Below are 13,755 nucleotides of genomic sequence, written 5' to 3' on the forward strand. Positions count from 1 at the left end.
TTGACTATTTTGTGATAACATAATCTGCTTCTATTTCCAGCAACATTTATTTAATGAGTTGACTGCACTAGCTACCTTTCTTGCTGCTAGCTTTACTTCAACCTTCAGCACACTGTTCTGGCTTCTGTCTCTGCCACTTCACACTGGCTTTGCTGAAGTTTCCACTCAAACAAGAAGCCTTCAGTATGCCCCCTGTGATGGTATCCTTTTTCTCAAGAGAAAACCACCATCCTGAATTTTGGTTTAAGAATTCTCTTATCACCAATACATGTATCCCTAAACACTACATGGTTCATTTTAGCTTGTCCTTGAATTTTGGCTAATGAAACAAATTTATACGACTCCTATGCAACTTGCATTTTTCGTTCAGCATTGTAGTTCTCAGATTAAATTATTTGATTTCTCTGTTATATAGTATTTCATTGTAAGAATACACCACAGTTTCCTGGCAGCGGTGGTGCATACCTGTAACCCAAGCAGCTCGGGGGGCTGAGGCAGGAGGATTGTGGATTCAAAGCCATAAAGCCCTAAGCAATTCAATGAGACCCTGTCTCTAAATAAAATATAAAAAAAGGCTGGGCTTGTGGTTCAGTGGTTAAGTGCCCCTGGGTTCAATCCCCGGTACCAAAAAAAAAAAAAAGAATAAACTACAATTTAATTATCCACTCTGCTTTGAACATTGGGTTGTCTCCAGTTTTTCCTATTGCAAGGATCAATATTTCTATGAACATTCTTTTGGGGTGTGGGGGTGGCAGGGGTATTGGGGATAGCCCAGGGATGCTCTACAAATAAGCAACACCCTCAGTCATTTTTTATTTTTATTTTAAGACAGGGTCTCACTAAGTTGCTCAGGGTAGCCTCGGACTTGCAATCCTTCTATCTCAGCCTCCTGAGTTTCTGGGATTACAGCATGCACCACCATGTCCATTGCACATCCTTAAATATTATTCCTGCTACACATGCTACATGTGTACAATAATGTTTTTCAGGATAAATATCTAGAAGTGGTATTGTTAAGTGTTAAGGTATGTGTGTGACATATTCTCAGCCTTTTGGTCTTCCATGTGCATTTTAGAATTGGTTTGCCAACTTGTTTCTGAAACTGGTTGTTCCAGTGTTCTTTCCCATTAGCAGTATATGAAAGTTCCCCTTGCCTCGCATCTTTACCAACACTTGTTTTCTCTGTGGATGTAAAAAAATTTCTCATAATGGTTGTAATTTGTATTTACCCAACTACCGGTATGGTTGAGCATCCTTCTTTCTTTCTTTCTTCCTTTCTCTCTCTCTCTTTCTTTCTATTTGTGCTGGTGATTGAACTCAGGGATTCTTTACCACTGAGTTACATCCCCAGCCCTTTTTATTTTTTAGTTTGAGAAAGGATCTCATGAAGTCACTTATGGCCTCACTGAGTTGCTGAGGCTGGCCTTGAACTTGTGATCCTTTTGCCTGAGCCTCCCTAGTTGCTAGAATTATAGGCTAGCGCCACCACACCAACACATCTTTAATGTTTAATAACCATCCTCATTTCCTCTTTTGTTACTTGGTCATGTTTTCCACCATTTCATGTGTTTTGAGAAGTCCTGACCCCAAGAAAATAAAAATATTCTCCCAGGTTTTTGTCCAAGAGATTTTAAATTTTGCCATCTACATTTCACCTGAAATGTATTTCTTTATCAGATTTGCAATGCTAGAGCTATCTTATAATAGGTTTCCATGTATGTATGGTTCTGTTTTAGGTCTTCCACTTTGTTCCATTTGTCTATTCCTGTGTTAGTACCATACTGCCTGATGATCTGTAGTTTTATTTAAAATCTTGATTTCTGATAATGGGAGTCCTTCCCTGACTTACTTCTTTTTATCCTTTACAAGGATCTCAAGTATTCTCAGCCCTTTGGTCTTCCATGGGCATTTTAGAATTGGTTTGCCAAGGCCCATGAAAAACTTGGAATTTGGCTTTGGAATCATAGTAAATTTATGTGGTGGATTTCATAGTTCATTCACAATTATTTCTTCCATTCCACTTTGCCATACTTTCCTATATATTATATAATATGACTTCTGTGCTCTATTGACTTTGAGCTTGTGTTGACTTGCCTTGGTCAATACCAGGTTGGAGTAGAAACTTTAATATATTATGTCCTTTAGTATTTTTCCTACCATCCTGGGTTTTAGTCCTCCACCATGAAAATATGCCCGAAGAATGTCTTCTCCAATTGGAATCCTAAAATGAGAAGACAAATGAAATAGTAAAGAAATAGGATAGCCACAGGAATTCTACAGCTCTCGTGTAATTGGAGCAAGAAATTGTTTGCTACTCTTGCGATTTGGAGAGAAAATTGCCATCTTTCCTTTTTTGGGGGGGAGGGGGACTGCTACTGGCGATAAGGATTAAACCCAGGGGTATTTAACTACAAAGCTACATTCCTAGCCCTTTTTATTTCTTATTTTGAGATGGTCTCACTAGGTTGCTTAGGGCCTCACTGAATTCAATCCACTGACAACCTAAGACCTCCCTTTAGGCCCCACTTTCTGTGATGTAATGGCTCACCTTTGTGACTTAAACAGAACTTCCCAACTTGTTTGTCACTATCACTTGTGTGTCATAAATAGGTTACAGATATGGACAAGATACTGATCTCCTTAGACTTTGGAGCAGCATGACAGGGCCCCATGTGACCAAGGTGTTCTGGTTACAAGCAATCTGTCCATTTATATCAATGCACCATACAAATACTTTCATTTTCTATGTGTGTCATGATTGAACAAAGTGGGCAAGTACTGACTTAAGGAATAGATTTTTAATCTTCTCATGAGCCAGATGTGGTAGCACATGCCTATAATCCCAGTGACTTTCGAGGCTGAAGCAGGAGATTGTAACTTCGAGGCCAACCTCAGCAATTTAGTGAGGTCCTAAGCTACTAAGTGAGACCCTAAGCAACTTAGCAAGACCTTGTCTCAAAATAAAAAATGAAAAGGGCTGAGGGTGTGGTTCAGTGGTTAAGCACCCATGGATTTAATCCCTGGTACCAAAAAAGAAAAAACACCTCGTGAAGGAAGAAGGGAAGAAGTTTAGGCTCTTTTTTACCACCATCTTGATTCCCTGTGCCCTATATAGGTGTGGAAAAGAATCTGATAATGATGAATCAGTATCAGACCTCAAGGAACAAGATTCCATGAGATTTGGGATAGGGATGTAGCTCATTGGTAGAACACTTGCCTAGTATGCATGAAGCCTTGGGTTTGATCCCCATGCCCTGCAAAAAAAAAAAAAAAAAAAGATAGATAGATAGATAGATACTCCACACAAGCATCAATACAAAAAGTCTCACTGCTGGCAATAGCTGGTATCAATGAAGAACATTAGTAAAGCAAAACAAAGTCAGGTTGAAAAGAAGGCATGGAAGTCTATGTCCAAATTGGGTCTATGAGGTTACTAGAGTCTTATACTGTAATCTGGAAATATCTTCTCTTCCTCTTTGTCCTTTTAAAATGAGATGTTTACAAGAGCCCAGCTTCAGATTCCTACATAGTTTTGGGTTGTTTTGTGTAACTAGGGATTGAACCAGAAGCACGTCACCACTAAGGTACATCTCCAGCCTTTTTAAAAATTTTGAGACAGGGTCTCAGTAAGTTGCTCAGGCTGGCCTGGAACTTGAAATTCTTCTCTATCAGCTTCCCAAGTGCTGAGATTATAGGCACGCACCACCACACCTTGTCCTGTGATGGGTTTTTAATCTTATGCCTGTTATCTCATATATGCAAGAGGGCTTCTCCACCTCCAAGTACCATATTCTTACAGTTAACCACCATCACCTGCTCACCCAGTGTTGGTCAGTTCAAGGAAAGTGATTCTTTGCAGAGCCATCTTGTGACAATTGGTTCGTAATGTCCTGCATTCTCATACGGTTGGAAAGTCAAGACGACACTGGTCACCCATGGTGTTCTCATCATCAGGAACCTTACAACTGTGCTCAAAGGGTGCCTTTGGGGGACTCTCCCATCAGCCTCTCTTATCAGGAGGTAAATTCTTTCCTAGAAGTTCCCCAGCAGGATTTCCACTTACATCTGACTGGCCAGATGCGAAAGAGTCTTAAGAGATTGAGTATCTGACTTTTTCATCTCTAGCTTAGAAGCAGACTTAAGGAAGGGGTTTGGGAATGGCTGGTAAGTAGCTGACAACAGTGTCTTCTACACTTTTGTAAAGTAAAAGAAATTAAATGTATAAGTAGCAGATTCTGGATTTCATTGAGTGGATTTATTTTGTTGTTGTTTTTGCTTCTTGTGGTACTGGAGATTGAACCCAAGGGCACTTTAACACTGAGCTACACCTCCCCCGACTCTTTTTATTTTTTATTTTGAGACAGAGTCTTGCTACGTTGCTCAGATTGACCTCAAACTTTTGATCCTCCTGCCTCAGGAGCTGGGTTTACCAGTGTTCAACACTGTGCCCAGCTCTACTGGATTTTTTATTTTTTATTTTTTTTGTACCAAGGATTGAACTCAGGAGTACTTAACGATTAAGGCACATCCTCAGCCTTTTTTGTATTTTATTTAGAGACAGGGTCTTATTGGGTTTCTTAAGGCATCACTAAATTGCTGAAGCTGACTTTGAACTTGTGATTCTCCTGCCTCAGCCTCCTGAGCCACTGGGATTGCAGGTGTGCACCACCTCACCCAGCCATACTGGATTTGTAATAAGATTATTTGTCTTGGAGAATCTGCCTTCCTCCATCACTGAGTATACAAGTTGGTGTGACTATCTCAAAGTAGGAGTTGCCAAGTCCAAACCGATCTATAGACACTGGGAGTTCTTAATACCTCTGTTCTGCTGACTCTACTGTCAAAAGCTTTTTGCTTCATGGTAGGGCATTATGATGTCAAAAGTTTGTTCTTAAAGGTCCACAAAGATATAACAAAAAAATTATAAATGTCTGTAAATAGAAATTCTAACTCATTAGTTTAGGACTTTTCCTGGATAACACAAATGTCATGGCTTGCAATTGGAAAACTTTGTTATTTATGTCAAAGAGACAAGATGACAGGGCTGGGGGTGTAGTTCAGTACAAGAGTACTGGTTTATCAGCATAAAGCTCTAGGTTTGATTCCCAGCACTGCAAACAAAAGCAACAAAAATAATAACATAATCGATATTGAAATTGCAGGATAAGCCCGTTCCTATGTGAGACTTACTTTTTAATAAACCTCATTTCTGTACATCTGATTGCTCAAGCGAAATGCCTCAGAGGTATATTTCGCTGACTTCCAATGTCAAAATCATCAACAAATCTTACGTTACCTCGTAAACTTATTTCAAATCTACCCACTTCTCTCCGTTTCCTCTATTCCCTCTTGTTTATCTTTTGGGCAACCACAGTGGCCTCTGAACTGTTATTTCTCATTCTACCCTGATGGCCCCTACAATCCATTTTCCCCACATCAGCCTGAGTATGTCCATCTACTGTTGCATAACCATGCAACTCAAAGTTTCCATGGTTTTTTAAAAGCATTCATTTTGTTTGCTCATGATTCTGTGTTAGCTGAGCAACATTCAGCTGGAAGAGAGTCTGTCACAGAGCCACACTTGTGCATGGAACTGAAGTTGGCAGGAGAATCCAATATGGTGTCACTCACATGTCTGGACCCTCAGCTGGAATAGCTGAGTACTGGGACCTCTGTAACTGTGACCGTGTGCTTGGTCACCCTTCAGGGTCTCTCTGCTGATGGAGCCTCTCCAGCAGGCTAGCTTCAACTTCTTTTCATGGTGGTTCAGGGCTATAAGAAAGCTAAAAGGAAGCAACCATATCTTACATTTCAGTCTCAGAAGCTGCACCATGTCCCTGTCACTTCTACCATACTCAAGTGTGACTAAAGGAAAGTGACTGACTAAAGCAAGTCACAGGGACTGCCCAGATTCAAGAAGGAGGGTAACTGAGGGGAGAAGTGACAAAGTCACATTTGCAAAAGGGCACATGGGTTGGGATGGATAGTTGCGGTTATCTTCAGAGACAATCTATCAGAGTTAGCTTTTATCAAAGTAAACCACCCATGTCTCCTCTCTTCTTAAAAATTGTTAGTGCTTCCAGTGGTGCTTAGAATAAAATCCAAACTCCCAACCTGTCCAAAAAGGCGACCTATGCCTTGTGGCTACCTCTTACCTTACACTGACCTTTTGGTTCCTCCAACACCAAGCCCTGACCCTTTTTTTTTGTTTTTTTCCAGCTGGTAATACACCTTCAGAGTAATACTTTCCACCCCTACTTTCTGTGTGCTAGCTCTCTTTCAGAGAGGTCTTCTCTGACTATCCCTGTAAATCACATTTCTCTGTTTATTTCTTCAAAGAACACTAAAAACATCCCACCAATTTCCATTTATTTATGTAGCATTAGTCAATTATTAAAAGGATGAAGTTACAGCAACTCAGCAGGCTGAGGCAGGAGGATCACAAGTTGAAGGCCAGCCTCAACAATTTAGCAAAGCCCTAAGCAACTTCATGAGGCCCTGCTTCTAAATAAAAAAGTTAAAAGGTCTGGGGATGTAGCTTAGTGGTAAAGTGCCTCTGGGTTCAATCCCAATCCCTTCCACTGCCCCTCCCCCCAAAAAAAAGAAAAAATGTTATAAAATATAAATCTCTAAAATGGCTATGAGTATGTTTGTTCATTTAAGGGCAGAGTGTTTCCCTCTGAGAATGGGGGTTGATTATAGTCAGAGGAGAGAGAGAAATTAACTTTTCAGTAGATATTCTTTTGTGCTGTTAGGGTTTGTTGTTATTCCCACAGTATGTTTTTGTGGTGCTGGGGACTGAACCTGGATCCTGGTACAAGCTAGACAAACACCGCTGAGCCACATTCCTAGCCCTGGGTTCTTTTACCATATGTATGTTTTTAAAATAGTTGAACATTATTTTAATGAAATCTCTTTCCATGATGGTCTGCCTCAGTGAACATGATTTTCCTGATTGTTCATGATTTCATGAGTTTCATCAACTGTCTTAGGTGAGACAGAGGCTCTGAGCTGCCCTCTTGAGAAATCTGATTGGGTTCTCTGTATATAAGGAGTCCAGCAAGATCCTGCAGCAGGCTCTTTTCTTTGTTTGCTTTGAGAGAGAGTGAATAGCTTTAAATACATATTTAAAAAGAAAGCATGAAAAGCTTTCAACATGTGAATCCCAGGAACCAGGCACAATGCCATGAGATGCCTCAAAATACCCTAGGATGCAGGATGCAGGCTGTATTTAATTGTTTGCCCTATTCAGGACTGCAATTACTCTGCCTACATTGTGCAGGTTTCTTTTAAATAGCTCTCATGTTCTTTGTCACAAGACATCTAATTGGTAACAGCAAAATAATTCACTGAAATAAGGAAACAAACTTTTGGCCTTTAAAACTCAGAATTTCAGGCAAAAGTACATTTAGATTTTATACTTTAGTTTAGCATACAGTGTAATGTGGCCATTTAAACCAGAAAAGGAACTAAATCACTTGATGGTTGTGTTCTAAATAAAAGGAATGATGACAATGGACAATTTTATTATAACAAGAAGTTTTCTCTTTTGTCTTTTGTTGGTTAAGAAGTTTTTCAGCAGCTCCCCCCCCCCTTCCTCTCAGTAAAACCCTATAAATTAAATGGCCTAAGAAAGCAGACAAATTTTTGAGTGTTTATGTGGGTTCTTGATCTTTCTTTCTTTCTTTCTTTATTTTATTTATTTATTTTTTTTGGACTGGGGATTAAACCCTGGGGCATTTTACTAACTAAGCAACATCCCCAGTCCCTTATTTTTTTTAAAATTTTCAGGTAGGGTCTCACTAAATTGCTGAGGATATTGCTAAATTGCCAAGGCCAGCCTCAAACTTGTGATCCCCCTGCTTTGGCCTCCAGAGTAGCTGGGATTTCAGGCTTGTATCCCCAAACTTGATGAGATTTTCTTCTTGACCTAGGAGATTGGAAGCCAGCTCTTTAATTCCCTCCCACCCTTTCAGTTCAATGGTGTAATGTAGCCTTTAACCTTGGCCATTAAATAGGAATAAATTCTCACATAAGAGGTGCCTGAATTTCAAGTAATTCCGCCATTCTTCTTCCTGTGGCACCTGGGTAAATTGTGTAACCTCAGTTTTATTATCTATAAAGTAGGGAAGATAATATTACTTACTCAATATTTTGAAGTTCACATTATTTTGAAATAGTACCTCATTTATGGAAAAATCTCCATTTACTTTTAGAAAATAATGGGTAAGAAACAAAATTCATCTTGTAATCCCAGTGACTGAAGAGGCCAAGACAGGAGGATTGCAAGTTTGAGGTCAGTGTTTGCAACATATTAAGGACCTAAACAACTTAGCAAAGCCCTGTCTCAAAATAAAAAATTAAAAAAGACTGGGAATGTGGCTTAGTGGTTAAGTGCCCCTGGGTTCAATCCCCAGTATCCCCCTGCCCTGCCCAATAAAAAGCATTTAATTGTCATTTAATTGTTATTCCTTAAAATCTTCAGGGACTCCTGGAGGATGAATTCTTCAAGCTATCATTTCTTGCATATCAGCTCATTCCTAGTTGCTTGTTTATAGTTCACAGTTCATTTTTACCTCACTATGGCATTTCCCAAGGATTACAGTAAGTAGAAATCTTGGCTTCTCCCTCTTCCTAAAATTTTTCTCAAAATACGCTAGGTCTGTATTAAGGAAGATATACTGAAGAAGATCGCCATGTACTATCCATCTTCTTCTCTTTCTCTACCTTTCCCTTCTCTATCCCTCTACACTCTCTTTTTTCTTTTCTTTTCTTTTGTACATGTCCTAAGCCTTGGTCAAGTATAAGGCCTCTTGCCATGGTTACATACAAAGAATGAGAACACTCTGGTAGAGAGACATCCACAGACAAGCTGAGCTCCAGGACAAAGAATGGCCAAGATAGCCACTAATTCACTGAGCAGATCCCACACTGGGTTTCTAAAAGACTTTTAGGGTTCTTGTCCTGTTTTTCAATTTTTATTTAAATTCTGAACAAGAATTCACACAAATGATTTTTAAATTCTAGAATTGTTCCAAGGATTTTTTTCCCCAACAAGTCCCTTGTCTGAAAACTGACAGTATTGAAATAAGAATAGCAAAAAATGAAAAGCAATACATGTTTTCCTGTCTTATTTATTCAAACTTTGCTAATACTATATATTTCTCAAATGACAGTGAATTAGAATGTCTTTAACCTGTATATCACTCTTTTATCTAGCTGGGAGTAGAGAATAATTGAAAACTTTATTTTCATTTGATTTTTGTGGTACTTGCTCCTTTTTATTCTCAAGATGGTCCTATTCTCAAATAGGATGTGCTCTGATCTATTGCTGGTATTTCTCCCAAGAGCTCTCTTCTTGGGGAATGGCCACCCCTGGGTCCATGGGGCATATAAACTTAGTAGGGCATGGATGCCCTAGTAGGTCTGAGTCTGGGGTGATGCTAGACTGTCTTTTAGGCTCTTTAAGTAGCTCTCTGCAGCTTGAATCAGGCCAGCTCAAAGGCATTCCCAGGCTAGTAGGCTAGCTCTGGGAGAGAAGCAAGTCTTCATAGTCATTCTGGGAAAGTCTTCTTCCCCAGGGCTTCCTTTTATAGAAAGGATAAAAATGTGCTAGGAAAATTACCCCTAGGAAATGAACTTGGAAAGAACCTGAATTTTATTTCATTTTCCTTTAATCTTCCTAATAACTCTTAGGGGATAATGTTCTATTGATGAAGAGACAGGTTTAGAACAGTAACTTGCCTGTGATAACATTAAGTAGAGCCTTCTTATGCTGGTTATGCTGTTTGTATCCCACTCCAGGCTGGGAGCACTACCTGCTGGAGTAGTCTGCCCTCCCTACTCATTATTGTCTCCACTAGGTCCAGGCTTTCTTGTCCTCTGGTTTCCCCTTGGATTTGACCAAAGGGAAACTTCTACAAAAGAGTGGCGGGAAGGTGTGATTGGAGAGTTCTGGGTATTTCCTTCTACTGCTGTGTCCTAAATGTCAGATGGTTCCAGCAGTGGCTACTTCCCCTTCAGCTAAAATGCCTTTTTTGCCTCTCTCCGAAGTATAACTTTATTTATTCTCTCCTTTATAAATTTAGAAGTGGTAATATCTTCCCACTATTGCAAATTCTTGTGTTGATTCCCCAAATTCTGCCCACAACTCTACAAATTGTCCCTTCACTTAAAGGTTTTTCAGTTTCCTCCTGGGAAGAACCTTGACCCATGCAGTCATACCAAGTTACACTTTGTCCACCTGGAAAATCTAGGACTTTCCTATCAGAAGCAGCCACCCACTAGAAGATGTTTACATCTACTTTCAACACCCAGGAATACTAAATAATCCAGGACACAAGTGATGATTTGGCAGAACTAGAGCTCCTCTATTCCTGCCCTTTAGCATCTTTGGACCCCACTAGTAATCCCCAGCAGGTAGTACTCAGTAAAGGTCACCTACTAGAAACTGCACCCTTGGGGCCCAGACAGTCTTCAGCCTGAGCTGCCTTTCTCCTTTTCTCCTCTGTCACAACACCTGCTGAACTGCAGGCACCTGTAGGATCTGGATCACCTTGCTGGCCAGCTGTTTTTTTCTTATTCTGTTAAACACAGAAGGAAGTTCATCCACGTGATTTTTTTTTTCCAGTACTCTGGGAGGGTGGGTACAGTATGTCCTGTGGTGAGAAGCTTATGAAGGAAGAAAGCACGTTTTAGCCTCACCCCCACATCGTTGCTTTTCCTATTTGAGAATTGTTCACCCCCTAAACACACACACACACACACACACACACACACACACACACACCTCCCACAAAAGCCTGGAAACATTTCATGTGGGATTACAGTCTAGGCAACAATGAGACTTGAGTAGGTGGCTCTGAATAGCCCCTGAGCGTGTTGTACACCCCAGACCTTTTCCAAAAGGCTGCAGAAGAATTATTATTTAGTCTAGGCAGCCACTAGGCATGTGATTTCTTCAGAAACATTTATATCTGCGTAGGCCTGAGTTTTGAATATTCTTGGTGGGAAACACTTTGAACCATAAAGACACATTAAAAAGCAATTGCTATGGAGACTGCACTGCCGCTGTGCATTTCTCTGAGTTCTTTTCTCCGGGTACTTCAGCATCCACCTGGTGTCCTCGGCAGGCATGCTGCTCTGGGGTGGGGGCCTGGGCGCAGCAGTGTTGGGGGAAAGCCTGTTTGGGACCCGAACCTTAGCCCAGGACTGAAAGTTGGAGACTGCGGCCCAAGGAAAGGCACTGCTGGTGTGTATGCAGCGGGATGCGAGGAGGTTTCTCGGGACGTGCAGCTTCCCTACACCCCCAGCCCCCCGCGGCTCGGCCGCCTTTGCGGACCACGTGCAGTAGCTCCGCGTGGGGGCCCCTGGCGCGCAGCCGCGGTGGGTGACAGCACCGCGTCCGGGGGCCAGTGTTCAGCGTGTGTGTCTGTGTGTGAGTGTTTCTTTGGGTGGAGGACGCCGCGCCGCCCCGCACCCCTCGTTGGGAGGGGAGAGAGAGAGAGAGAGAGAGAGAGAGAGAGAGAGAGTGTGTGTGTGTGTGTGTGTGGCCTCGGCCCAGCGCCCCGCCGAGCCGCGCCTGCAGCCGGGTGAGCGCGCGCACCCGTGTGTGTGCGTGTGTGTGTGTATGTGTGTGTGACAGTGTGTGTCAGGTGACTCGGGTCACGCAGTCTCTCCCTCTCCCTCCTCGGGGAGGAACTGCCGCGCTCCGGCTGACTCCTCCGCCAGCGGGCGGGCGAGCGAGCGGGCGGGCGGGGGAGGGGGCTCGGGGCGCGCTGGGAACCGCGCGACCCGGACCTGGGCGCCGCCCGCGGCTGGGTACAGGCTGCCCCCGCCTCCGCCGGCTCCCCCGAAGCTCCAAACAAAACCCCAATTCAGAAATAGGTTGTGGGCGGCTGGCGAGGCGGCTTGGCTCCCGCCCGGGACCCCTGCTGTCCCTGGGACGGCCGGACGGCCGGTGGGCGCGATGAGCCAGGTGCTGGGGAAGACGCAGCCGCAGGACGAGGACGACGAGGAGGAAGAGGAGGAGGATGAACTGGTGGGGCTAGCGGACTACGGGGACGGGCCCGACTCCTCGGACGCCGATCCGGACAGTGGGAACGAGGAGGGAGGTGAGCGCTCGGCCCCTGGCCCCACGAGTCCTCAGCTCGCGCCCCTTTCCTTTCTCTCGGTGTCTCCCCGGCCCCGGCCGGGCCAGGCGCGCGGGCCGCCGACTTGGAGGGGATCCAGGGGATCGGACTTAGGGGGTGGAGGGGAGGGGCTGTAGAGGAGCGACCTGGAGCAGCAAAATGGGGGATCCCGGTGCTGGAGGCGGAGGGGAGACCGTGATCGATGGGGAAGCGGGAAGGAGGAAGCGTCTGGCCAGGAGGATCGCGCGCTTTCTGGCCCCTTTCGGGGCTGGTGCCTCTCCCCTCCTCCCCCTAGAGCTCTCCGCAGGGTCCCGGGATTGGGAAAGGAGAGGATCGCCGGCGCTCCCTGGGACTTCTCCCTGAACGCTGCTGTTTAAGCGGAGGTCAGATGTCGTGGCTAAAAAAAGGCAGCCGGCGGCAGCGTGACTGGCAGGGTCGTCTGCAGCTGCGGGTGTCAGTCTTGTCCCGCGTTGCCACTGGAGGGGTCCTGGGGCTTCAATGTGGGAGCACCCTCGGGGCGGTTGCTGGGGGGGGATGCTCACTACGGGAATCGCCGAGCGGTCGCGGGTTTCCCGGGATCCAGGCAAATACAGTTGTTAGGACACCTTATCTGCGCTCAGTGTCACCAGCTGGGCATGGCAGTGCTTGCCTGGGAGTGAGCGCGGGGCGAGGGCATTCTTTGCCCCTGAAGCAAACTATTTCCTGTTCAAGAAGCAGGTTGTAGCTATCCTTCAGCCTGTAGAGGCTTCCTGTATTTTATTTTTTAAGATCTAAGGACGTTGAGCGCTTTTTAGGATTCCCAAAAGAACAATCTAAAAATTTCCTCAAAAGCAAGCAAAAGATTCTGTGTTGTAAGGTCATTGGAAAGGTCAGTAGAACAAGGCTGTTAAACATAACATTATTCTTGGTGAAGCTGTATGCATCTTAGAGAAGGAATTAACTTCTTTAATCTTTCATACTGAAGAAATTGGGCAAGGGATAAAAGTACCTTTGTGGCTTGATATTTTTAGAACTTTTATCGAGAATTCACTTATTTTAAATTCTCTGTACAAAGTCTTTCTCTGAGGACAGTTTTGATTATTCTACATACAGTAGACACTACCTTCAATGAATCAGAAAAAAGTAAACTTTAGCCTTGAGCCTGGCAGATGAGAAAACAGCTTTCCAAGTCACCTTTTTTTTTCTTTTTCCCTCCATACCATCTTCTCTCCTGGGAGGATTTGTGCTAATTCCCAGTTTGCTTAAACTGGTGTGTGCACCTGTGCACTTCTCTCTAATGCATTCCCACTAATTGGTCCCACAGTTGATCTCCAGGCCACATTTTTGTAGATAAAGAAAGGCTTTGCACCCTTTCTATGGAGTCTCTGGGGCTACCTTTTGTAATTAAATTGTTCGGCTGCTTCATTATTATTCAAATTGCATTTGTTGGCTCCTCCCAGATTCTTTGGAGACCCTGGAGAGGCAGAATGGGGATATATTTGCAAGGTATTTGAAATGGTAGGTGCACCATGGGGTGCATGTGTGATATGCTTAAAAAACAGAAGAAAAGGGGAGGAAAAGTCAGCAATCTAATATTGTCCCTTGGAGATGGGGTGGGGGTTGGGGCAGAGACATTCCTGGAAAA

General features: G+C 43.5%; 1 protein-coding gene across 1 annotated transcript in view; it reads left to right on the plus strand.

The window, feature by feature from the left end:
- Window positions 1–11,690: 11,690 nt before the first annotated feature.
- The window catches only part of Rragd (Ras related GTP binding D), a 42,490-nt gene continuing 40,425 nt past the window's right edge, over window positions 11,691–13,755 (plus strand). Inside the window, exon 1 of the mRNA XM_027928275.2 lies at window positions 11,691–12,113. Within this exon, the coding sequence (XP_027784076.2) occupies window positions 11,969–12,113 (145 nt within the window). The 5' untranslated portion in view covers window positions 11,691–11,968. The remainder of the gene's footprint in view (window positions 12,114–13,755) is intronic.

This window comes from Marmota flaviventris, chromosome 6, assembly GCF_047511675.1.
Source record: "Marmota flaviventris isolate mMarFla1 chromosome 6, mMarFla1.hap1, whole genome shotgun sequence".
Taxonomy (NCBI): Eukaryota; Metazoa; Chordata; class Mammalia; order Rodentia; family Sciuridae; genus Marmota; species Marmota flaviventris.